This window comes from Cinclus cinclus, chromosome 25 (genome assembly GCF_963662255.1).
Source record: "Cinclus cinclus chromosome 25, bCinCin1.1, whole genome shotgun sequence".
NCBI classification, from domain to species: domain Eukaryota; kingdom Metazoa; phylum Chordata; class Aves; order Passeriformes; family Cinclidae; genus Cinclus; species Cinclus cinclus.
In genome coordinates this window covers 2081448-2105388 of record NC_085070.1, presented here as the reverse complement: position 1 = coordinate 2105388, position 23941 = coordinate 2081448, and the positions used below count along the sequence as shown (strand labels likewise).

Below are 23941 nucleotides of genomic sequence, written 5' to 3'. Positions count from 1 at the left end.
TGGGGTTGATTAGGTCAGTGTTGGCAGTGGTGTCGTTTGTGAGGCTGGCTACTGCCCCTGCTCTCCTTACGCAGATTTCTATCCAAACCCAAACTGAACGGGCATAAAATGTGATGAGAGCACAGCCAGAGGCATGTGGCAGTGGGAGCAGGACCTGGTGGTAGCAGAAGGGGGCTGGTGGTAGCAGAAGGGGGCCCTGGCTCTGCTGCTCCTTGCCACCAACTTTAACCCTTTGGGGCATTTCCAGCCCCAAAACCTCTGTGTGGGGAGTCTCACATTTGTTATTAACAGGGTGATTTTGGTAACAATCAATTAATTCTAACTAAAGCATCAGTGAGAGAGATGGGAAGTGGCAGGTCGCTTTCCAGACTTTGCTGAGTGTTCCCTCATCCCCCTTGCCACGTACACCCCCAAATCCCTGGCTCGCTCCAGCCCCCTGGCATTGCGTTACAGCACGGCCGCCCCTATGAATGTTTGATAGTCTGGGGCGTGGAAGACAGTGGGAGATGAAATATCAAACCTTGCTCCTTGCCTGGCTTCCCCAGCTCCAAACCCCCCAGCTTTGATCACAGGGGATTGACAGTGTATTTTCCCCTCTTTTAGCCAAAAATTTCTGTGTGGAGAAGGGAAGACTCAGGAATTAAAGTTCCCCCCATGGGGGAATGCAAGGATGTGCCATTTGCAAAGCAAGCACACCTCTCCTCAGCCCTGAGATTGCAGGGGCCCAGGCGGCAGTGGCGTGCGGTTCCCCCTGTGCTGTCAGCTTGGTAAATAATTAACAGTTAATCAGGGCTGGGCTTAATTACCCGGGGGTAACCGGAGAGCAGGTCGTGGTGGAGAGCGCAGCCCTGCTTCGACGTGCCGGTGCTGGACATGGCGCCATGGAGCGTGGCCGGGCATCGCCGCCGCCTTGGAGGGGGCCCTGGATCCTGTGCCTGCTACCGGCGCTGGCGGGGGGTGAGCACCGACCTGTGCCCCCATTTCCCGGGTGGGGGGCGAGCCGAGGCCTGACGGACGCGCTGCCCCGGGGCAGGGCAGCCGCTGGCGGCCGGCGAGGCGGCCTACGAGGAATGGCGGGCGACGGGCGTGCGAGGCCGGGCGGTGGAGCTGAGCTGTGGGCCGGCGGCCGCGGCCCCGCCGGCCGTGGTCTTCTGGAGCTTCACGCCCCAGGGAGAGGGGCTCCCGCGGGCCGTGGCCGTGGGCTCGGGCAGGGAGGTGGCCATGGCCCCCGGCACGGGGATGCTGGGCCGGGTGACGCTGCGCAACGGGACGCTGGAGCTGCGGGAGCTGCGTGTGGCCGCCCGGGGCCGCTTCCTCTGCCAGGGGCTCTTCCCAGAGCGGGGCCGGCTCCGTGTGGGCTATGCTGCCATCCTCCTGCGAGTCCTGGGTAAGTCCCTGGCTGTGGCCAACCTGGCGGGACCTGCTGGCCAGCAGCAGCCAGTGTCACACTCCCCTAGATTGCTGTCATGACCAGCCCCTTGCCCAGAAGCCAACAGAGCCATCCACTGGCCAACAAAACACCCCCCTAGCCACCAAAGGGCTCCATGAGTCAATAAAACGTAGCGCAAGGCAGCGTAGTGCCCCACTAGCCAATGCAGAGTCCCACTAGCCAACATGGTAGTTCACTAGCAATTGTAGCACCCCATTCACCAACAAAGCACCCGACTAGTTAGCAAAGTACCCTGGTTGCCAACATAGTCTGCCACTAGCCAGCAAAGCATCCTAGTAGCCAACATAACACACTGCTAGCCAATATGGCATCCCATCAGCCAAAGTAGGTCAACATGAGCCAACCTAACACTCATCAGCCAACCCAGGGCTCCACTAGCCAGGACAGGTCACCATTAGCCAGCAAACTTCCCTTGACTCCAACTAGTGTAGCCCCCTACCAGCCAACATAGCAGCACACAAAGCCACCCTCACTTCCTTGCCCTGGCTACTCAAGCATCCCACCACCCCAAACTGGTCCCAGAAGCTACCCCAGCTACATGCCCACAGTCAGGACACCCCTCATTAGCCTGCAGGCGTCCTCACTCTTCCTTTCTGTGCTGTTCTGTGGCACTTCACTGGCCAAACAATTTGTCTGGGCGGGGGAGATGGGAGGGACCTGGTGCATTCTGATGCCTGTGGGGGCAGCTCACACTTGGTGCCCCCAGTGCCCGTCTCCAAGCCCTTTGTGCGGCCGACGACAGCGGCGGCAGCGGAGGGGGCAGCGGTGGCCCTGACGTGCACTGTGCGGGAGGGGACAGAGCCGCTGAGCTTCTCCTGGCAGCACCAGGAGCCCCGGGGGGGCCCCTCAGTGACCCCTGCGGGGCTGGGGGGCTCCAGGGCAGAGCTGCAGCTGACACCTGCCAACCGCAGCCACACGGGCTGGTACATCTGCACCGTGAGCAACGAGGTCAACAACCACACCAGCGACCCTGTCTACCTGGACATCGTCTGTGAGTGCCCTGGGTACCACCCACCTCGGGGGCACCCTCAGCCACCTGCTGGGGGGGCATCTTCAGGGCTGGCGACATCCATGGAGTGTCTGTGGCCACCACAATGCTCCATGGTTTGGCCGTGGCCACTGAGCACCCTGCCACCATGGTATGTCCATAGCCATCATGGAACATCCATGGACATCATGTATTCTGCCACCGTGATGCCTCCGTGGCCACCACTATGCCTCTATGGCCACCACGGTATGGCTTGTCGCTTTGATGTATTCATGGCCATCATACACCTCACCAGCATAATGCCTCTCTAGCCACCACGGCCACTGTGTGAGCTGCCGCCATGCTGCATGTGTGGCCACTGTGCATCATGGTGTGCTCACAGCCCCCATGGTGCACCCTTTCTAAGGGGGCTTTGCTGCCCTGCTTCCCACCAGTGGGAGGGCTGTGTCCCGTCTGCGGGGATGTCCCTGTCTAAAGGGCCCCGTGTCCCCACAGATGGCCCTGATGAGCCGGCCATCCGTGTGGAGCCCTTCTCCCCTGAACAAGGGGGTTTCTCAGCGGGCGAGCGGGAGGATGTGGTGCTGAGCTGCCTGGCTCCCTCCAACCCCCCCAGCCGCTACGTCTGGCTGCACAACGGGTCCCAGGTTCACGTCGGCCAGACCTACGTCATCACTGCCATCGCCCGCAACCAGGCGGGCACATACACCTGCCTGGCCGAGAACAGCCACCTGCAGACCCGCACCCAGGCCACCGTCGTCCTCACTGTCTACTGTAAGTAACCCCGCGGGAGGGGCCGGTGGGGCCCCGCGGGGTGAGACGGACCAGAGCATCTCCCTGGTGAGAATGTGGGTGGGAGGGGCACTTTGAGGTGAGGCTGGGGGAGAACCCGCACTCTCCCCCAGTGCCGATGGTCTGATGCAGATCCGCCAGCCGGGAGCCCCAGCTGCTCTGCCCTGGCCTCCGATGATCAGCGGGATGTGGCTCTGCGGTGCCGCTGGCTGGGGGGCTTCCCCCCGGCCCGGCTGCGCTGGGTAGGCCCCCAGGAGGAGGAGGAAGAGAGGTTGATGGGGACCGGTTTTTCCATGGCCACCAGGATCCAGTCAGGGGCAGCCACCAGGAACGGCAGCTCCTTCTCCTGCCTGGCCTCCCACCCCGCGCTGCCACTGGGGGCTGCATGTGGGACCACCCTGTGTGAGTGACAATGGGGCCATCTGCCCCCCAGCCCCCTTTCTGACCCTCTGCTGTCACAGCGGAGCTGCAATGACCCCGTGCCGCGGCCAAACCATGGCATGGGCACTCCAGAGCTCCGCTGCGTTCCTGAGACCTCCAGCACCTCCAGCACGCTCCGAAATGGGGACAATGTGGCACAGCCGGGATTGCCGAACTCCCCTCGCCCTGAGGGGTTTGGGGGGGTGTCTCCTTCTTGGGGTTGCTTTGGCGTAGCGTGGCAGTCCCCCACTCTGACGCCGCTCCATCCCACAGGGGTCCCGTCTGGCAGCCCCACCTGCGCGGCGGCGGCCACCAAGGGTGACGAGTACGTGATGCTGCGGTGCCGGTGGGAGGGGGGCACGCCGCTCGTCACCCTGCGCTGGCGGGACAGTGCGGGCCGGACCTTGGGCGACCCCGCACCCTCCACCGCCGTGCTGGTGCTGAGCACCGACGGTAGCCTGGGGGGCCGGGAGTTCGTCTGCGCGGCCGCTCACCCGCTGCGGGCCGCTGCCGCCGAGTGCCGCCTGCGGCTGGGTAAGCTGGACCCGTCCCCAGTGCCCCCACCGTGCCACGGCGGGGTGGCACGTCCCTGCCGATACTGTCCCCCCTTGTCGCCGCGTAGAGGTCCCCGAGCTGGAGGCGGAGAGCGAGGTGGCGGTGCTGGAGGGCGGCGAGGCGCAGCTGGCGTGCCGGCAGCGTGGCAGCAGCGGCAGCCTCGGTGCCACACTGGCTTGGTACGACCCAAAGGAGCGGGAGGTGACTCCGGGGCTGGCCAAGTACCTGCTGGAGCAGGGAGAAGGGTGGGTTAACCTCACCGTCCGGGATGCTGAGTGGCCGGGGGACAGTGGGATGTACCGCTGCACCGCCACCAATGCCGTGGGCACTGCCAGCCTCCCCGTCCGCCTCCGCGTGGACCGTGAGTCCTGGGACGGACGAGGGTGGGCTAGGGGCATCAAGGGCGGGCTGGGGGCATCACGCCTTTCCTGGCGGGTGCCATCTCGCCGCAGGGTACCCAGCCCCTCCCAACGTCACCATCAGTAAGCTGCGGTACACGCGGGCGCGCACCGAGGTGCGGCTGGAGTGGCGGACGCAGGGCTCCGGCAACCTCACCGGCTTCGTGGTGCAGCGGCGCCAAACCAAGAAACCCCTCCGGGAGACCCCCAGCCCCTGGGAAACAGCCGCCGGCGACATCGAGCCGCACTCCCGCGACCGGCGCCTGGGGGGGCTGGACCCCGCGGTGCTCTATGCTTTCCGCGTCCTGGCCGTCAACCACCGCACGGCCGGGCACCCCTCCGAGGTGCAGACGCCAGGTGAAGTGGGCAGGGGCTGCTGGTCCGTGGGGGCAGAGCAAGGGTTGAGTGGAGAAGGGCAGCGTTTCCATCCTGGCGGAGCCGAGTGTGAACAGCCGTCAGTAGGTTCCAGGCACAGGCTCGCACCTTCCCTGGCCTTTCTGGGCTCTGCCCGTTCCTGCTGCCTGCCACGTTCGCTCTGCTCTCTTCCAGCCGAGCCTCCCTTCGAGGCCTACCCGGCGGTGACGGGGGCGGCGGTGGCAGGGATGCTGGTGGCCACCGCAGCATCACTCCTGGCCGTGCACTGCATCGCCCGCCACCGGGAGACCCTCCCACGTGAGTGCCAGGGCCGCGGGGGCTCATCGGGGATCACATCCGACCCCCGGCACCCACACCTCACACGCGTCTGTCTCCCCAGGGCTGCACGACCTGCTCTTCCGCACGTGAGTACCCAAATCCCTCTGCCCCGCTGCTCCCGTGCCCGGGCACCAGCGACACCCCGCGCGTCCCCCCAGGGCTGGTCCCGGCGCCCAGGAGCCCGTGGGCACAGCGGAGGATGCTGAAGCAGCCGCGGGAGAGGAGGAGGAAGCAGGGCCAGCGCAGGGAGACCCGTCTGTTCCCAGCACGGCAGCAGGTGCTGAAGCAGCACCAGCGCAGGGAGACCCGTCTGTCCCCAGCACGGCAGGTACCGGGGCGAGCTGGGGGCCGAGCCACCTGCCCTGCAGAGCCATCACCCACTTGTGGCGCTCCCACACCTTGCAGAGCCGCTCTCGGCAGCACCAGGCACCACCGATGACCCACCAGTTAACGTCACCATCGCCGTGACTGGGACACCCTGACCACTCCGGCTTTTGCTCTTTATTTCCCTTTCCTCCCCTCTTCCACACCACGGGACGGCAGCACCCACCTGTGCTGCGTCGGGCTGGAGGCAACCGGCTCCAAAAGCGGCACCCGGCGACAGCCCCTCCAGCTCAGCCTCGGGCCTGCAGTTACTGCTGCAGCTAAAATAAATATTTAGGCTACAATAAATAGTTTCTCACCGATGGCAGAAAAAAAGCCCGAGGGTTGAAGCGCCGCTCTCGGCCCCAGGACTGACATCGACTGGGGATGCTGTTTTGGGACTGTGCTGAGGTTTCTGTGGTCTAAAAGCAGCCACAAAGCTCTTTGTGGAAAGGGGCCTCATCTCCACCCCAAACTCCCCCATTTCAGGCCAAACCACAGGAGGATGAAAATAGTAACTGGAGATGGTTTTTCCCTGCATTGGTGCAAGCACAAAGGGAAGCAGAGCCCAAGGAAAGTGTCAGGGAGTTCCCAGGTTCCTTTTCATCTTCTGGTGCGTGTGGAAACAAGGGCACCTTGGGCTATTTTCTCCTGTATTTGGTTAATAATAGCCCATTGGGAAGTATCAAGCCACATGAATGAACCATGATCAGTGCCCACAGAGTATCAATCCCCACACCAGCCATAAAGCAGCATTGAACCACCCCAGAAATACAAACCCTACTCAAAACCCCAGCAAAGCCATCAATTCCAAACACGTAACATACCAAAGGGATGTTACAGCTTCTCTGGGAATCAGAGCAACTTTTTCTGACTCACCCACAATACAGGGGAGATTTAAGAAAGGTTGTTTAAAACCATGGTTAAATTTCAATGTTTGGGGAAAATGAAGCAGCCAAAGTTAAAAATCCCAACCACTCGCCTGCCAATCTCTGTTGGAAAAAGGGAAAACCTTGCAGCAGGTCCTGCAAAAGAAAAATCCAGGCTGTGAGTATGAGATAAACAAAAAAGGGAGGAGGGAAATCTGTGGTGGCTCTGGGGTATGTGACAGCCAAAGCCCACGGCTTTTCCACGGGTGTGAAGAGAACTTTGGAATAAGGCAGCTCTAGCTGGGAGAATGCACAACCCTAAAAAAAGGCAAAAAAATGTATAACCACAAATAATACAGTAGAAGAGAAGGCTTTGGGAAGAGCTCATTGTGGCCTTCAAGTACCTGAAGGGGGCTTATAAAAAGGAGGGAGAGGGATTTCTTATACAAGCAGATAGTGACAGGACAAGGGAGAATGGTTTCACACAGCCAGAGGGCAGGTTCAGTTGGGATATTGGGGAAAAATTCTTTCCTGTGAGGGTGGTGAGGCCCTGGCACGGGGCACCCAGAGAAGCTGTAGCTGCCCCTGTCTCGGAAGTGTCCAAGGCCAAGTTGGATGGGGCTTGGAGCAGCCTGGGATAGTGGAAGTTGTCCCTGCTCATGGCTGGCGTAGAATGGGATGAGCTTTAAGGTCTCTCTCAAATCAAACTTCTAGGATTCTATAAAACATAAAAAACCCCATCTCAACACTCAGAGCAGCCCACAGAGTTGCTCCTACCAAAGCAGATCTCAAGGGCTTCCTCCTCACACACACATCACTCCCCAAACCCTGTGGCTGACAAAGTTGCAGTAGCCCTGAGCTCCCCAGGGCTTTGGAGCAGCTGCAGCCAGGCTGGCACAGCTCCCTCCCTTCCCAGACTGGTCAGGGACATGCTGCCCTGGGCTGCACGTGTCACCTCGGGGCGACCATCACTGTAAATTGTGCTTCATTTCTGGGGCTTTGCCCTGTGACTTGTGTAGGGGGAGGGAGTGCTTTGCAAGAGCTGGTTTGGTTTATTTACTGGGATTAAATTTGGAAAGGAAAAATTAAAACACCCACCCAAGCCCTGCAGCTAAGTTTGCAGCACCTCCATGATGCTGTGTTTGGGATTGGCAGGTTCCTGACAGCCTGCCCAGGGCTGGTGAGAGCTGCTTCACCTTGACAGGTTTCATTTCAGAGCTATCCAAGCTGTTAGCAATCCCTCAAACCAAGAGCTGAACTGGATTTTGTCTTCTGCGAGTGGGAAAATGAGACAGGCTGGATTTCCACATGTACTTCTGCAGAAGGGTTACTGAGCACCTAAAGACACAGTCACTGACTCAAATTCTGCTTCAAGGTGCACAGGACAGACCCAACCAAGGCTCATTTTTCTTATTTATCTCTTATTTCCTCATCAGGATCTTCCCAGAGAAACCAAAAGAGGCCAGGAGGTGTTCATGGAAAGGAGGGTTCAAGTACCATGTCACCAAACTGCCAGGGAGGTGCAGCTGTTGGTCATTTCAGACCTGCTTAAATCCCTCTCCTGGGCTCCTCAGAAGTGCTGGTAAATTGCCACGGAAACACACTCCACATTTCCCATCCTCATTCTTTATATTATTACAATTCTTTTTTATACACATAACCAGGCTAGTTTTGTGGTGTGTGGGGGAAGAAAAAAAAAACAACAAAAAAGGGATTTCAAGGCATAAATAATATAAAAAGGCAACCATTTTGAAACCAAGATACATTCATATGACACTACTACAAAAAATAAATAGTGACTCTCTCTGTTATAATTAACATCCCCCCGTGACTCCCTTTCAGCGGTGCTGCGGTGCAGTTCCTGGCGTTAAGTGGGGACAACGGTCACTGCCTCAGGTTTCCTGTAGCTGGAGCTGACAAAGGTCCCCAGAGCCATTTAGGGTGACTCCAGATGAACTCCATCCTGGTTTTTCCTTACAGTCCTTGGAAACAGGCTGAAGAATGAGGGGACTCCAACTCAAAATGTGGTTCGATGTTTCTGAGTGCACGCAGCTGCCGCCTGCAAAGCAAGAGCAGGGCGGGTGTTGTGTGGGGTTTTTCAGGAGATTCTCTGTCAGCTCAACAGACCCACATGCCCCAAAAACTCTTTTTAATTCCAGTGGGTGATGCTCTTTGGGCTCAGGCTGTTTCCCACCATACCAGGCACAAGCACAGGGCATAGGCTCTATCCCAACACAGCACCCGTATGGAACAGCTCACACTGAGGTCAGCCCAGCACTGGAATAATAAAACCTGCTCTGAGATGGCTGTTGCTGAAAACAGCTATGAAATAATGCTGACCCTTGAGGATTTATTTGCACGTGGCCACAACTCACACAACTGCTACATTCACCCCAAATCACCAACAGCTCCAGGCACTTGGTGGAAATGGCTCAGTGAGGAATTTGAAGCCACACTGCTGATGCGGCACACCTTGCCAGAGGTGTGTCCACCTGAACCTCCCTTCCCTGCTGCCACGGAGGGTTGCAGAGGGAACTGCCTGATTTGAGCACACAAGGTGCAATGATTCCAGGCTGGGACGAGGAACAGGTTCTCCTGCCACCAAGAAAGACCAGGTCCCTTTCCTGTGCCAGTTCCTGCCTCCAGGATGCCTCTGGAATGCCTGTGTGTCCAGTGCTGGGGCCAGTGGGTGAGTTGTGCGTGCAGCATCCATCAGTCACAGCCTCCCTGTGTGTCAATGAGCCCTTTTTAGAGGCATCAATCACAGGGGCATGACAGGACCAGACACTGGAGCTGCACTGCTCCTGCTTTCCACGATGGGAAAGGCAGGACACTTCACCTTCCTCCAAGCTTGCTCTTACAAGGATTTAATTACTGCCTTCTCCGCAATAAATTAAGTTCCCTACAGATGTCCTAGAGACTACTCCCAGCTTCCCAGCCAGGTGCTATCCTCTGTGGGATGCCTCACCGTCCACGCAATCCACAGAGAGCTGGCTCATGCCCTCCCGACAGCAGGGACGCCGCGCTGGGGGCTGCTCCGCGCCCTCCCCGCCGTCCTCCTCCAGCTGGGCGCCGCACTCGGGGCCGGCCGAGGCCAGGCACATGGCCACCATGACGTGGGGGCTCAGGGGCTTCATCTCCACACCGTCCTGCTGGAAAGGGGCTCCGAGGGGCACGACGGGCAGCGCGCTGCCGCCGAGAGCGCCGTTGGTTTTGGTGAAACACCTGCGGGAGGGACAGAGGCCAAAGTTACCCAGAGTGGCTTCTTCCCCGCTCTCCTTCCCCACCCCAGCTTTTAAGTGTTTTACCGCATCAACAATCGGAGCATTTGTCAAATCATTTTTAAATACAGTTGTGGAGCAATTCTGACATTAAGAAAGGGATTGAGTGTCTTTTTTTTTTCTCCCAGCAGACAGCTGAAAACATTCAAAACACGCTCAGTTCCTTCCCTCATTGATTGAGACCCAATGACCTGACTTGTGAGTCCATTTCTCCATCAAAGCAACTCCATAAAACATGTTTTCACTGCCAAGATAAAGAGCTCAAATTTGAAACCCAAGCAGTACACTTAAGTATCTTGAAAAATAAATACTAAGTGTTATTGGAGTGAATGCAAAATAGAAAAATAGATGCAATACAAGAAATTAACCCCCCTCCCTTCTGCTGTGTAAGTCAGATTGTGGCCCTGTAATACCTGTGTAAAGCTGTGGAACTGAAGTTAAAGTGCTGAATCAATTGTTCAACTCTGAGGTATTTAAGCTTTAAACAAAAAGGACCTTGACACACATACCATTGTGGCATGAGGGAAAACACCTCAGTATTTGCAGCACCATGAACAATGTGGCCTCAGGGAGCATTTATATAAACAATTCCTACATGAGAAAGCCATAACTACCCCAAAAGTAAAAAGTTCACTTGCACAGCTACCACAAACTTTGAGAAACTACGTGCCAAAATGCTCCTTGTTATGTGGGACAGGACAGAGATGGATCCGCAGATAAACACATGGAAATAAGGATGGAGAGTGCTCACACCCTCCAGTGACACCCCAAAATGCTTCTGGCAAAAGCTGAACAGGCTTCAGGTCTTTATGTGCTAGTGCAGACAGAACTCTGAACACCCTTCTTCTCTTTTTTGCCTACCAGATGTAAACTCATCCCTCACCTGCTTTGCTCTTAGGGATGAGCCCAGCACACTTGTTATATATCATCCCTGGGGCTGTTTAAGGCTGGCATTTGGAAATACAAAAATTGATCCCTGGGTCCTGCCTGCTCAGCTGCTGGCTCAGCAAGTAGCACCTTCTGCTGCTCCAGACTGATTCTGGCCCACAACTGAGCAGAGTGGATGAAAAATTGCTGGAAAAGGAGGAAAGGTGGACTGGGACACCAGCAGTGCCAGGGCAGCAGCCAGCAGAGCTGACCTCAACACCATCCCAGCACTGAGCTCAGAGGGTTTAAAACCAGGACATGTTAAGCTTGGCAGTCTCAGTTAAGTCCAAGTCCTTGAAAACACTTTTATACCATTAAAAAAGTCATGGCAATAAGGAAAACCATCACACTGGAGGGACCTGTCCATAGCTCTGCCTAGAGCCTCAGTTCATATATGAAACCTGATCAAAACCTGGGATCAATATTGCCAGAACTAACAGAGCAACAAAACACTCAACAACACAAATAAACCTGTCAGAGGAGGAACTTCAGTGAGCTTCTCCTCTGGCAGTTGCTTCACCTGCAAAGCCAGAACAGGACAAATGTGTTCCTTCTGGAGCCTGCTCCCCTCCCAAAAGCTGTGAGGATGGAGCAGCACTAAGCTTCAACATTCAGTCTCCTATTTTGTCCTACTGCTCCTGTAACTGCCTCCAAAATCATTATTCCAAGTACCAAAATACCACAGAAGCCACTGGAGAATCCACATGAAACACATCTGGTCCTCAAACAAATCCATTTATTAGTTTGCCTTTCTCTCCACAGAGGTTTTGACTGCACTCACTTATTATTTAGGGAAAAAAGCTCAGAGAAACCCATCAAAATGTTTGGGTTTGCATATTTCTGGGGGTTTCTTCTTAAAGATACAGAGGTCAGTGGAGTTCTCTGTATTACTGTAAAAGCGTGAAGGATGTTTCAATACAGCAGTTTAGCCTTCTAAGCTTCAATAACCACATTTTGATGGAAACTAGCCATAGGGATATCCAGAGCAGAGTGTGGAGGAAGAGTGATGTAAAATCCCTGCTGTGGAAAGCACATCTTCTATCAATTCTTAATACTGAAACCCTACTAAACTATAATCTAAAAAAAGAATAACTTAGATTAAAAAGCTGGAAAAACAAAGTCATGTTCCTACATTTGAATTGTGAATTTCAGATTTCTGATCAACATACAGTGAATTTGCAAAGGAAAGAGATCTGAAGAAGTGTAAATTCCTCTGCAAATGTCAGGTATCTCGAGAGCTTTAGCACAAAGGCACAAGAGAAGAAAAAAAGATCAATTCTCAATCCTGTCAACCACAGGCTTTGTCCACAATAGCAAAGCAGGTTTCCAGTCTTCAGCAGCTTCTCCCTCTGGCAAGGCTCCACGAGCAGTTATGAGGGATAAAGTGCTAATTTAAACAGAAGACCCAGGGATTTCAGCACTGGAATAATAAAACCTGCTCTGAGATGGCTGTTGCTGAAAACAGCTATGAAATAATGCTGACCCTTGAGGATTTATTTGCACGTGGCCACAACTCACACAACTGCTACATTCACCCCAAATCACCAACAGCTCCAGGCACTTGGTGGAAATGGCTCAGTGAGGAATTTGAAGCCACACTGCTGATGCGGCACACCTTGCCAGAGGTGTGTCCACCTGAACCTCCCTTCCCTGCTGCCAAGGAGGGGTGCAGAGGGAACTGCCTGATTTGAGCATATAAGGTGCAATGATTCCAGGCTGGCACAGGGAACAGGTTCTCCTGCCACCAACAGAGACAGGGTCAGGGGGACAGCCCTGGCCCGTGCAATGAGGTTGAACAAAATGGGCAAAACACTCCAGCCTCAAATTCCCACTTGCCAAAACCTACTAAGCTGACTGCACTAACCCAACAGGCCTTCCTCCTCCTTTTCCTCTTCCTCCTCCTCCTCACCCTGGCCATACACCCAGCTCCCTGGTGGAATGCTTAGGCACGTTCTGGTCCTCTCCATTCCCCTCTCCCATGTCCTCTCTCCGTTCCCCCAGCACCAGGACAGGAACAGAGCGCTCCCTGCTCTGCCAAACCGAGGTTAATGATCCCCTCAGGGGCAAGGCAGCTGTAAGGGACAACTTGTTTCTCTATCAAGCAGTCAAATATAGAATGGGGCTGTGAAAACTCAAAGTTCAGGCCCTGCTGATGACCCGTCTGGGAGGAGCAGCGCAGTTGCAGAGGACAGAACTGTTTCCCTTGCTTTCTTAGGGGAAAAAAAAGGAGCAGATAAAACACTAAATATGTTTAAAACTGGAAGCAAGCTCTTAATTACAGTGTAACACATACTGCATGTTCCAAAATAGGGGGACTCTTAAGACATCCTGGTGAGAGCTGCTGCACAGCCTACTCAATCACAGCACTGGTATGTGAGGGAATGAATTGGGCTTTCCTGAGACCTGCCAGGGACACTGAGCCAGGCAAGGCAAACCCAGCTCCACCTGCGAGCAGCAGCTTGCCAGCATTACACTGTCATGCACATATTTATGGAAGGAAGAAGGATTCAAAGCTCATTATAAGTGGTATTTTAAAAAGTAAAACTATGAAAATAAAGTGAACTTGTTTTCTGCCTTCAACAGCAGCTTTATTGTTCAACAGAGGTTAGACTCAATGATGCTTGTGGGTCCAGTTCAGAATATTGAATGATTCTATGATTAATTTCAACTCAGCTTAGCCAGATGCACACCTAAAGGCAGCCAAAGATTTTAACAATACTGAAAAATCGAAGTATGACTGAAAGAAAGCCCAGAACCTACCAGTGAGAGCAGCCCAGCTTGTCTAACTTTCAGGCCTATTGTTAATCATTAAAATAACCAGAGATTTAGTCAGAAGACTAGGAGGATAATAATTCCAAAAGTGAAAAATGAACCATTTTATTAGGTTTCCGACTCCCAGCTACAATGCAGAAGACAGATTTTCCCTTATTCTACACAAGAATCCTTTTTCCCATGGAAAAAAAATGTATCCCACTCTGGCAATGGCTGGTCAATCTCCTCTTGAAGGCCTCAAGAACTTGAAATCCCATGTTTTACAAAGAATAGCATTGTGAAGGCAAAGGGGTGAGTTGGTTAGTGTTCTTAAGGGAATGTCAGGAAATGCAAAATATAGAAGACAAATTAAATCCAATTTGACAAGCTCCATGTGGAATGATTTTGTTATCTCAAAACTGAAGAAAACACAGGAAATACGGATTTTTTTTAAAAAATCCAGTGCTCAACCTAGAGAGATCCTGGAGTGCATCAGAGGAGCATGTTGAGCAAAGTGAGCTCTGGGGCTTTAACAACTTGTTTTATTCTGTCCTATGGACAATCCTTAACTACTCTCTAGGTCATCCATGGAGCTCCTCATGCCAGCCAGGACTCCAGCCCAGCTTTTTCAGCCCCAGCTCCACCCCAGCACACAGAGGGAGGGCTGTTCTCTGGGCAGGTTATTTCTCACCTGTTATTGTTCCGACAGTTCCGGCAGCTGATGCACTCCGAGGGGTCAGTCTGCGGCACTGCCGTGTACAGCCCACCACCCTGCAGCAGGAAGGATTAATAATAAATAATTAGAAATCAAATCACTATTAGGACATCCAAGAGCTCTTTGACTCAGTTTCCCCACTCTGATCACGTTATCGATGCCCTGCTCCGGGCTGTACATGGCATGGCAACACTGAGTGATTGTCCAAAGGCCAGGGGAGGGCTTTGCCAGTGTGTGTGTCAGGGAAAAGTAAATAACTGAAGCTTAGACAAGTATGTGGTCATTTCCCTGGTCTGTTTTCAGCTTAATATGCTGAGGTTTAATTTAATAAACACACTGTAAATATATTTATTTTTAACGCTGATGACAGACACGAAAGCGAATTGCTGTTCATTAGCACGCAAGACTTGTTTAGGGAGACAGAGGATTAAATTTGGAGGGCTGATGTCACATCCAAACCCATCCCACTTTCCTGTAATTACTCCGATTAGATCAGTTTACTTCACTACACTGATTTTTGAACTGTTTCGTATTTGTACAGATGGGGTAATTCCTCAGCCAGCAATGACTCCGGGTGAGAGGGATTTTGTGTTGTTGGTTTTGGCTAACGGGGCCATTACAAGCCAGTTGAAATGCCCAGATTAACACATACCTCATTGTTAGGGACCAGGCAGACAGTGATGCGGGAGCCACTCCAAAGGGGCTGCAGAGCCAGGCTCCCACACCGGGCTCCAGGAGGGAGCCAGGCTGGGAAGGCTCACCTGGATTTTGGCAGCTCGAGTGGTAGGGAATTTCTAGCAATCCCTACTTTTGCAAAAACAGAGTTTATCCTGAAGTTTTTGAGGGGCAGGGAGCACTGAGGAAATGCCTAATTAGTCTTGATTGCCATCCTGGCCAGTTTCTCCCTTTCTCCTTTAACCCAATCACTGAAACAATAAAGAGCGACCTAAGGAGGATCAGAACATCCTGTTCTTCTGTGCAGCCTCGCCCACGTGCCAGTCCCAGCCCTTCTCCACAGGCAGAAATCCTGTGACATCGTGTGACTCAAACTTTCTACAACAGGGAGTGGGGAAAGAAAAACTCAACCCTGTCACCTGTTCCCAGCAAGACAGTGGTGTTGGGTGTACACCTCATGGCATAGAGGAGCTCCAGGCACCAAGACCTGTGTCATCATACATGTATTTCCTTCCTTCTCCCAAAAAAAAAAAAAAAAAAAAAAAGGGAGGGAGGGACAAAACATAATGCAAACTCACAGTATTTCTCCCAGGCAAGCTTTTGAGCAGTGCAAATGTTCCCTCCCTGAGGGCTTGGAGATTTTTTGAGAGTTTCACCCACTGGGAGGTTGGACAGGTCAAAAAAACCCAGTTTGGGCCTTGGTTGCTCTTGAAAAGAACCAAAACTGGGGACTTCTTGCTACATGGGTAGGCCAAGGACCAAATGGGATAAAGAACTGACTGGTCTGGGCTCAGACTGGAGGGAACTGAAGTGGCAGCTACTGTGCAAGTGCTAATTTGTTGTTCAATAAAATGAAGTGCTTGTGCTCAATTACCAACACAAACAATAGACCTGTTTTTTTTCTCCAGAAACAGCATGGGTTATTCAGACTTTTGAACTTTTTCTTTCAGTTTTCCTGGGCAATGTTCACAGTTTTGAGTAAGTTTAGTAAGTTTGAATGCAAGCCATCTGTTTCCATAGACAATAATGAAATCATTATTCTCTCTTGGAAACAGGACACGTTTCAGCAAATGAAGTATTTTTCCACAGCATACAAAGGCTGGATCGCAGACTGAAATTAGTTTTTAATTTTATTTTCAATTTCAAAACAAAAAAAGAGCCTGTCTCAACAGTCACAAACGGGACTGAAAAAAAAAAAAAGGCAGCATTATTGCACTGCTGCAGCTCAAGATGTATGGGGCACTTCATTCCATGGAACCTCCTGTGCCATTCGTGCTTTGCCATAATTAATAGCATTGCTCAGAGTTACAGATCTGAAACAGGTGGGGGAAAAACGGGTGATCCATAAAGCTGCAGAATAAGCAGCTATAATTAAATATATTTAACTTGGAGATTGAGAAATACCATATGTACAAGTAAAGTATCTCAGCCCAGCACTGAGGCATTCTCAGAGCTTACATGCTGTTAGGAGGAGGGCAGAGGCAGATTTCCCAGAGTCAGTGGAATTCTTGCTGTCATCTGATATTCTCAAATGAAAACCATGATGTTTGTATCACAAATATCAACCCAGTTGCTTCCTCTGGGATAAGGAATTCAGTGGAACTGGCTGTTATCAATGGATGAGTATTCCCCCACCCCAATTAAGCCTGCTTCCACAGCCCCTGAATGAATCCCAAGGTCTGGGCTGAGCCTCCCACCCAGTGTAGGACCTTACGTTCACGAGGTGATGGGGATGTTCGTAGTCCACGTGTGTTCTGGACAGGGAGTTGGTGTGCCCTGGGTACAGTCCTGCTCCTCCTCCACTCATGATCCCATTGACACCATTGGGAACTTTGTGGTGGACATGGGGACAGCCGTTGCTGAGGCCATTGCTGAGGAAGTTTCCGTGGATGCTGCCGTTGACTCGGCTCGTCCCGGGTAAGGTCGTGTACTCAATCATCTGCCCGTTGATATCTGCCCCTTGGTAGAGGTAGCCAGGAGGGTCGTATTCTGCAAAAGACATTATTGCTGAAAGCAATTCTGTTGCTAAATGAGAAGCTGAACAACTGTCTCTAAAAAATAAACTTATTTTTTTTCTTTCTCCGGCTTGTGTGAACTAACTCTGATATCCAACTGCTTAGCATACAAATGTAGACATGGAAAGTAGCCACATCCTGGAGAGCAGACCAGAAATGCTGGTCTGGAAGGACCTGGCTGATGTCAATCACTACAAGAGCGCCCCAAAACCAGGCCTGTTGTATCACCAACAGCCCCTCTGCTGTATCTGCTATAAGCTGCTTCCAGATCTCTCTGGGCTGCAGCTGAAGACACAATCTTATCTTGCAAGAAGTTTTGTTTCATTTCTCTCTGTATGAGAGTAAGAGTATTTAAAAATAATCACAGGCCGTGGCAAGAGCAAGGCTGATTTATGCACAAGGAGCAGAAAAGGCCAGTGCAGATATTCTGCTGGCTCTGGGTTGTTGGTGGGTGCAGAGCACCTTGCAAAGCTCCTGCTCCAGGCTCCTGCTCACTAATGAACAGGTTTTCCTTATTAACACCTCTCTGGAAGACTTGGCCATTGAATGCCATCTCATTGAGCAGGGACTAAGAGCTAACAAGGGACTTGTCCTAGAGCTGCAAGTTCTCTTTCTTTCCAGATGCACTCAAGAAAGGGAGAGATCCACAGTTTAACTCTCCACAATTTTAACAAGTGATTACAATTACACACTCTCTCTGCAATCATCAGAGACCTATGCAGGGGTTTAAAGTTAAACACAAACTGCAGAAACTTTGCCCAGGGTTTTCCCACTCCACTTTCTGGGTGAAACTGCAGCACAACCCTCCAGGGACACAGCAGGACACAGGGAGCATCAGTGTGAAGAAATGGAGACATTGCTGCTCTTAAAAATCCAAGCCTGCACCTAAGGCACACCTGGAAGTACAAGTCTCTACAGAAATGGCAGTTGGTTCCTAACAGGAAACTGTTTCCCATCCATAAAACACAGCATGGACATTCCTAATTTTCATCTGGTCATATTTTCCTCAGGAAAGCAACCCCCCACTCACTCTGCATGGCGTTCTGCTGCCGGTTCTTCCAGAGACACATGGCGATGAAGATGATGAGGATGAGGACCATGACCCCCAGGACACAGCCCACGATCAGGTAGAGCATGTCACTGCTGCGCACGGGGCCGCTGGCAGGCACAGCCCCGCTGCCCCCAGCCCTCTCAGGGGGGTTGGGGGGCGTGCTCAGGTCTCTCACTGGATACTCAGACGCTCCCGGCGTGCGTTTCACTGGATGAGTAGAGACAAGCACGTGTACATTCACTAAATGCATTTTCTAAATGTGCTTTTTTGTCATGAAATGAAAATAATTACTGCCGGGTCTGAGTCCCGTTGCCTCGCAAAGAAAGCTTCCAAGTCAATATTAATTCCTACAACGAGAATGCCAACTCCTATTGGGTAATAACTGTTTGCCTTGGAAAATGGTGATTATCCTGCCTGCTCACCCGCTCTTTGAGGTCACTGGAACTTTAACGAGTCACTCGAGGTACCCGTGGCTGCAACCGTTCTAACTCTCAACTTGAAAGAGCACAAATCTTTCCACTTCTGAGGTCAGGAAAAACCACAACACACATTTCTCTTGCCCAGGCTCTGCCAGATGACCTACTCTTATCTGATGTGAACCCTGCTAACCCCCTTTCCAAACCACACAGTTGAAGATCAACCAAGAGATGAACAGAAAATCACTGCAAATGAGATGCTAGTTTAACCCAGGAATTGCATTTACATTAGTTTCCAGTACACCACAGTTAGATTTATTTCATTTGACACTACAAACCTAAAAGAGGTGCCTGGCTTAGGAGTGAAGTTGGTCAGAGAGATATAAACACCTCCATGCAGGTATGTTGGATAAGCTGGATCACCCTTATAAGCCTGGGGGAGATAAATTTTAAGGAAGAGGCAGTGTGAATGACAGATTACATCTTGCCCATTTTAAAATTACAGAAGAAAGCTCTATTCCTTGCAGGAGGGAGACCAACTGTGTGTGCAGCCTTGCAGCTCCTACTCCTTCCTTCAAAGGTTTCACTACTCACTTCACTGAATTTTGATGCTTCCGCTCCCAGAGGGCTTTTTTTCTTTTTTTTTCAAACATTTTTTCATAGCACTGCATTTGAAGTTTACTGTCTGCATTTTCCCTTTACAGCCTTACTTGGTTTTAGAGATTAAAGGAGACAGGAATTCTTTGCAAAATAAATGTGACTGCCATATCTGACACTTCCCGAGAACAGTACAAACTTTGTACCAGAGGCATGCAGGATTAGGGATGGAGGCAGCCAACACAGCCATCAATTGCTGTGCTCTGCACTTATACAACGTGTCACAGAACTCTGAAGACATGAAACAGATGTAGAAATCAATTCTGTCATCTTCAGGCGCATGGTTGTCTCCTAAGGAGAGGCCATCAGTGCTGCAGAGGCAGCAGTGCTATCTCTGAGGGCAGGCAAAGCTTCAGAGCTCTGCTGAGAGCCTCAAGATCACTTTCCATATGTTCAAAACAATCCCAGCTTTGGAAGACAAAACAATCCTCCGAAACATTCTAGAAAATTACGGTCAGCATCGCAGCTGACATTTGCGCTGCACAAAAATTCCCCCAGTGGATCTTTCCCATCCCAAAGGCCACCTCGGCTCAGCCCTGCAGCCTCACCTTTGGTCTCGCAGATCATCACGTTGCTGTACTCACTCTCCCCTCCCTCATTATAGCACTGCATCTTAATGTCATAAGAAGTTTCAGGCTGCAGGTGATTTATCAGGTGCCACTGCTTTGTACCTGTGGGGGAACAAAAAGTAAATAGACTGCAGTTCAATTACCCACAGGAACCAGAATTATGGACAAGTGCACTGCAGGGGCCTTTTTTACCAAATGCAGGGGCACTGCAGCTTCTCTGGTTAGTACAAAAATCTCCAGTAACAGCTTATAGACTTAGCTGAAATCATGGTCCATGAGTGGCATCCCTGCTCATGGCAGAGGGTTGGATGATCTTGAAGGTCCCTTTCAATGTAAATTATTCCATGAGTCTCTAAGACTTGTGTTAGCTTGTGAAATTGTTAATTAGAAAGACCTTTTGATGAATTAAAGTGAGGTTTTTTCCAGTATTTTATTTTAAAGAATGTCTTTCTCTACAAAAGCCAGAACTCACTGAACTCAAAACCCAGACAAAGAAGTGCCCACACATGTGTATTTAAATTCAACAGCAGCCTTGTGCACCCTAAACATGGAACTGCCAAAGGATGGGTCTAGGATGGATTATGCTGACTATTTGCAGTACACTGGGCAAATAACAAGGACTACTGGCACAGAGAGCTTGGGACAAGGAATAACTTGGCTGTGAGCAGACCTTTTCCAGGTGTGAGGTACCAATGCAGCCATCGCACAAGAAGGACCCATCTGGGTTGCTCAATTTGGCCAAAACCCCAAATAATTGAACGTGCATTTTATGAACCATCCTGGGAATGCAGCAAGGCTGTCCTGGTGCCACTGCCCCTGCAGAGCCCGAGCCCCAGCCCGAGCTAAGCAATCTTGTCTAATAGTATGGTTTTGTCATCTCTGGCTCCTGGCCAGCATTTCATTTAGACACCCTCCTGGAGTACTGAGCACTTCAGGATAAATCACTCCCAGTTTTTACTTTCAGGGGCTTGTGACAAATTTTACTAAACAGCAACCTTTTTTTTTTGTTTTTTTTTTTTTTAAAGGAGTTTAATTAACTGTTTGAGTGCTTTTAATCCCTCTTGGAAAATACCACCTTGAACTGTTTCCACTGTTTCTAAGGAACTGTCTACCTCCTACTGATTTAAGCATTAATAAAAAGGCTCGGGCGTGCTCGGCGGGCAGGGGCTGTCACCGTGAGGCTGCTCAAACTCCTCCGGGACCCCAGCCCAGGTCCGGCAGGGTACCCAGGAGGGTCCCCCTGGACCAGGGGATGCTCAGCACGGTCCGTGTCCAGCTCTCGGCCGCTGCACGTCCCAGGGAGGGCTGGCTGAAGCTGGGACCGCCTTTCCCTAAATCGCACGTTTTCCCAAGATGCAGACTCGGTTTTCCCGGCGCCCCCACCCCCAAACATTCCTTTCGGTAATTACTACACCAGGTTTTAGGTTTCCGCTTCAAACCATTAGTGGAACTGGAATCAGTACAGGCACTTTAACTGTCCTCTTCGTGCACCATTAGCAAGGGAAAACATTTAAACAACTGACATCAGACTGCATTTACATTTAAAATTCAATCTCCAGGATCCTCGAAACAGAGAAATTCATACCAGAAACACAGAAATGCAGGAATCACTGCAAGAGGGGTGATTTTTTTTTTTTTTTTTTTGCTTTTGCTTAAAGAGGCTGAGAGATACCGAGGAGCCATCCGAGTCAAGCTTTTTGCTTGTTTTTTTTTTTTCCTTCAAATAAAATCTGATTTTGCCTGTAGCAGCATTCATAAGGAAAAAAGAAGAATAAAAAAAGAGGTTTCTGCCGAGTTTTGAATGTCTCGAAAGACAAGACTTAACAGGAAGCGGTGAGGAAAGCCTGCGGCAAGCACTTAGCTAGCACAGGCATCACAACACTTTTTCCACAACTCGTGCAGTCATTTCAAGATAAAATTCCCTGCCAAAAACCAGATTAATTCAAAGGTAACAGAGGGGAAAAAAGTGAAGAGCAAGTGATTTATGGCAAAAATACCTTAAATCACATGTTCCTCTACATATTTCACATCAAGTGCTTCCAATCACAACTTAATTGAAAATAGTTCTCTCTTTTTTTTCCCCTCCTGAAAAGCTAATTTAGGGGAGTACAGTAAAGCAAAGTTGAAGTTTAAATCCTTCCACCAAATGATTTCTGTTGCAGGCTCTGGCAGAGGAGAGCAGCTGCTAATGGTTTCAGACTGCCACAAAGAGTTCAATACACACAGGCTCGGAAAAAAACCCGAAACAAGCTAATTTCACAGCACAGTGGAGCCCACTTAAACAACTAACTGCTCAGTGTATAAGATTTATAAACACATGAGTTCTGTCTAGCAAAGGCTAAAATACATTTGCAGATGAAGGTGCAGCCAGCATAAGGTTCTTTAAAGCCTCTGAGCTCAAACTCTGGATCTTTAATAGCTTTATAGTGTGCAAAAGCTTATGTCATGCATCAAAGTACTATGTGCAGTATTGTCTGGCCGGGGAAAATTTTCGAAATAAAGGTCCATTCCTCTTGTAACTGAATAAATGAGGGGGAAAAAAATAATTAACGTCATTGGGCCAGAATGAGATCACTGCGTTTGCTCAGCCTGAGCAATAAGGACATTAAATATTTTTTAAAGGGTTTTCCACTTCTGGACTAATATAGACATTATCTAATAACTTCTTCCAGGAAAATGATGATCTAATATGCACAGGGGAAAAAAATAGCTTGATTAAAAGGCAAAATGAAGCACAAACATACTTGCATTTGCAGAGTGCTACAGCACTTGAGGCTAAAAGCAACTTCCTTATAGCAGAAGTGATTAGGCGAGGTGAGAGAAGGGCAATTACACACAAGGTACTACCAGCTTAGAAAGTCCATGCTGGAGTAAATAATTTTAAAAGCCAGCTAGTTGTTAGTACAGTCTTTAACCCAGATGTTTTTATCCTGGGTTAAACCTCATTTACACTGCTTTCTCTTTATACAACTTGAAGCTACACCAGTTTAAATAGACCTTCATTAAGGATTTGCAGCTGTGTAACAAGCCAGATTTAACCCAGTATTTAGTTCTCAAGCTTCCATGTCAAAGAGGCTTCAGAAGGAAGAAACCAGCTCACGTGTGGGCAAAACCCGACATTAGGGAGTTGAGATAGCTCCTTGTGTGAGATATATTATAAAGACTGCTTGGGAAAAGCAGTTTAGATTTCATATAAACACAGCCAACATGGCTACAGGGTGTCCTTCCCCTTTTCCAAGCACACGTGCCCCGCACCGTACCGTCCACGATATCGCGCTTGTAGTCGCTGTCGTTGTCGCTGTCCGTGGGCCGGTAATAGATGTAAAACCCTTGGATGGGAGTGTTGTTGTTGCTCGATGTGATGTACTGCAAAGGAATTTTAAGAGTCTGCATGAGAGGAGAAAAGTTTTAACTGAGTCCTGCTGAGTTGTCATCACTCTGCAAATATGAATATTTTTAATAAGGTTGTGTAAGCAAAGGTGACTGAACTCCCAGGAGTACACAGAGAGTAGGATGAGGACAAGAGACTGAGCTTGGGCTGACACTTTCCTCCTGCTTCACTTCCCAAGCCCTCAGTTAGGGTTTGACCATGCAGAGCCTGAAAAGCTGCATGACTAATGGAAATGGAAAAGTTAAAACCATAAAACTCTTCAGAAAGAGTTAAGGTCACTCTAAAAATCAGCTCAAGAATCTTTTACTTTAAGTTATGCAGCCTCCTGAGGAACCAGAGGTTATTTTAAGTTTATTATCCTTAACATCTCTTAAGGCTGAGCTAGCTGAGCAAACTAACACTGGGAACTCTACACATTAAATCCTCCAAAGTATACCAGGGGGTTAGATTTCAAAACAAGAGCAAAGAATTTCTGTGGGTTTCAATAAGGACTTTAAAGTACTTGTTTACAATAGACGAGGTAACAGAGGAAAGGAAAATGTTTCTCCAACATGAAACCTCCACTGGATATGAGGGAAGACAGTGGGTTTGAAACACACTCCCAGCCACCCCAGCCTGGATTGACAAAAGCAGCAGGAGTTGCAGGAAACAGAGCCAGCTCACTCACAACTCATGGCATGAACAGGGCTTGGGACAGAGTTAAGCCCACTGGTGCCTCTGATATGTCTGTGCCAGAGCAGGTGCACTGGGGCGGCTGCAGCCTCTCACTGGAGCTGCCAGTTGGGCACATCTGGCGTAACCTGAGGAGGGGTGCGTGGGGTCTCTGAGAGCTGGGAGGGGAGTGGGGTGGGGGGAAGCTGGGAGACGGTGCAAAAGGCAACAGACAACTGACAGGGAAAAAGGGTCTGGAAATGGGGACAAAGGAGAGAGGCACGAGTCCCATTAACTGCACCAGTTATATGGACATG

General features: G+C 50.7%; 2 protein-coding genes across 2 annotated transcripts in view; one reads left to right on the top strand and one right to left on the bottom strand.

Annotated features, from left to right (window-relative positions):
- Positions 1-881: 881 nt before the first annotated feature.
- On the top strand, positions 882-5775 carry VSIG10L2 (V-set and immunoglobulin domain containing 10 like 2). Its single transcript, XM_062508798.1, has 12 exons — positions 882-957; positions 1034-1387; positions 2157-2441; positions 2934-3209; positions 3360-3629; positions 3921-4181; positions 4270-4563; positions 4655-4957; positions 5150-5272; positions 5355-5379; positions 5452-5621; positions 5699-5775. Exons 1-12 carry the CDS (start codon positions 882-884, stop codon positions 5773-5775), a joined length of 2514 nt encoding a protein of 837 aa, XP_062364782.1.
- Positions 5776-7938: 2163 nt separating this feature from the next.
- Positions 7939-23941, bottom strand: part of CDON (cell adhesion associated, oncogene regulated) — a 36147-nt gene continuing 20144 nt past the window's right edge. Inside the window, exons 13-19 of the mRNA XM_062508608.1 lie at positions 22843-22948; positions 19562-19684; positions 17920-18147; positions 16589-16863; positions 14176-14255; positions 9494-9750; positions 7939-8584 (exon numbers count right to left, since the gene is read on the bottom strand). Of these exons, the coding sequence (XP_062364592.1) occupies positions 8418-8584; positions 9494-9750; positions 14176-14255; positions 16589-16863; positions 17920-18147; positions 19562-19684; positions 22843-22948 (1236 nt within the window). The 3' untranslated portion in view covers positions 7939-8417. The remainder of the gene's footprint in view (positions 8585-9493; positions 9751-14175; positions 14256-16588; positions 16864-17919; positions 18148-19561; positions 19685-22842; positions 22949-23941) is intronic.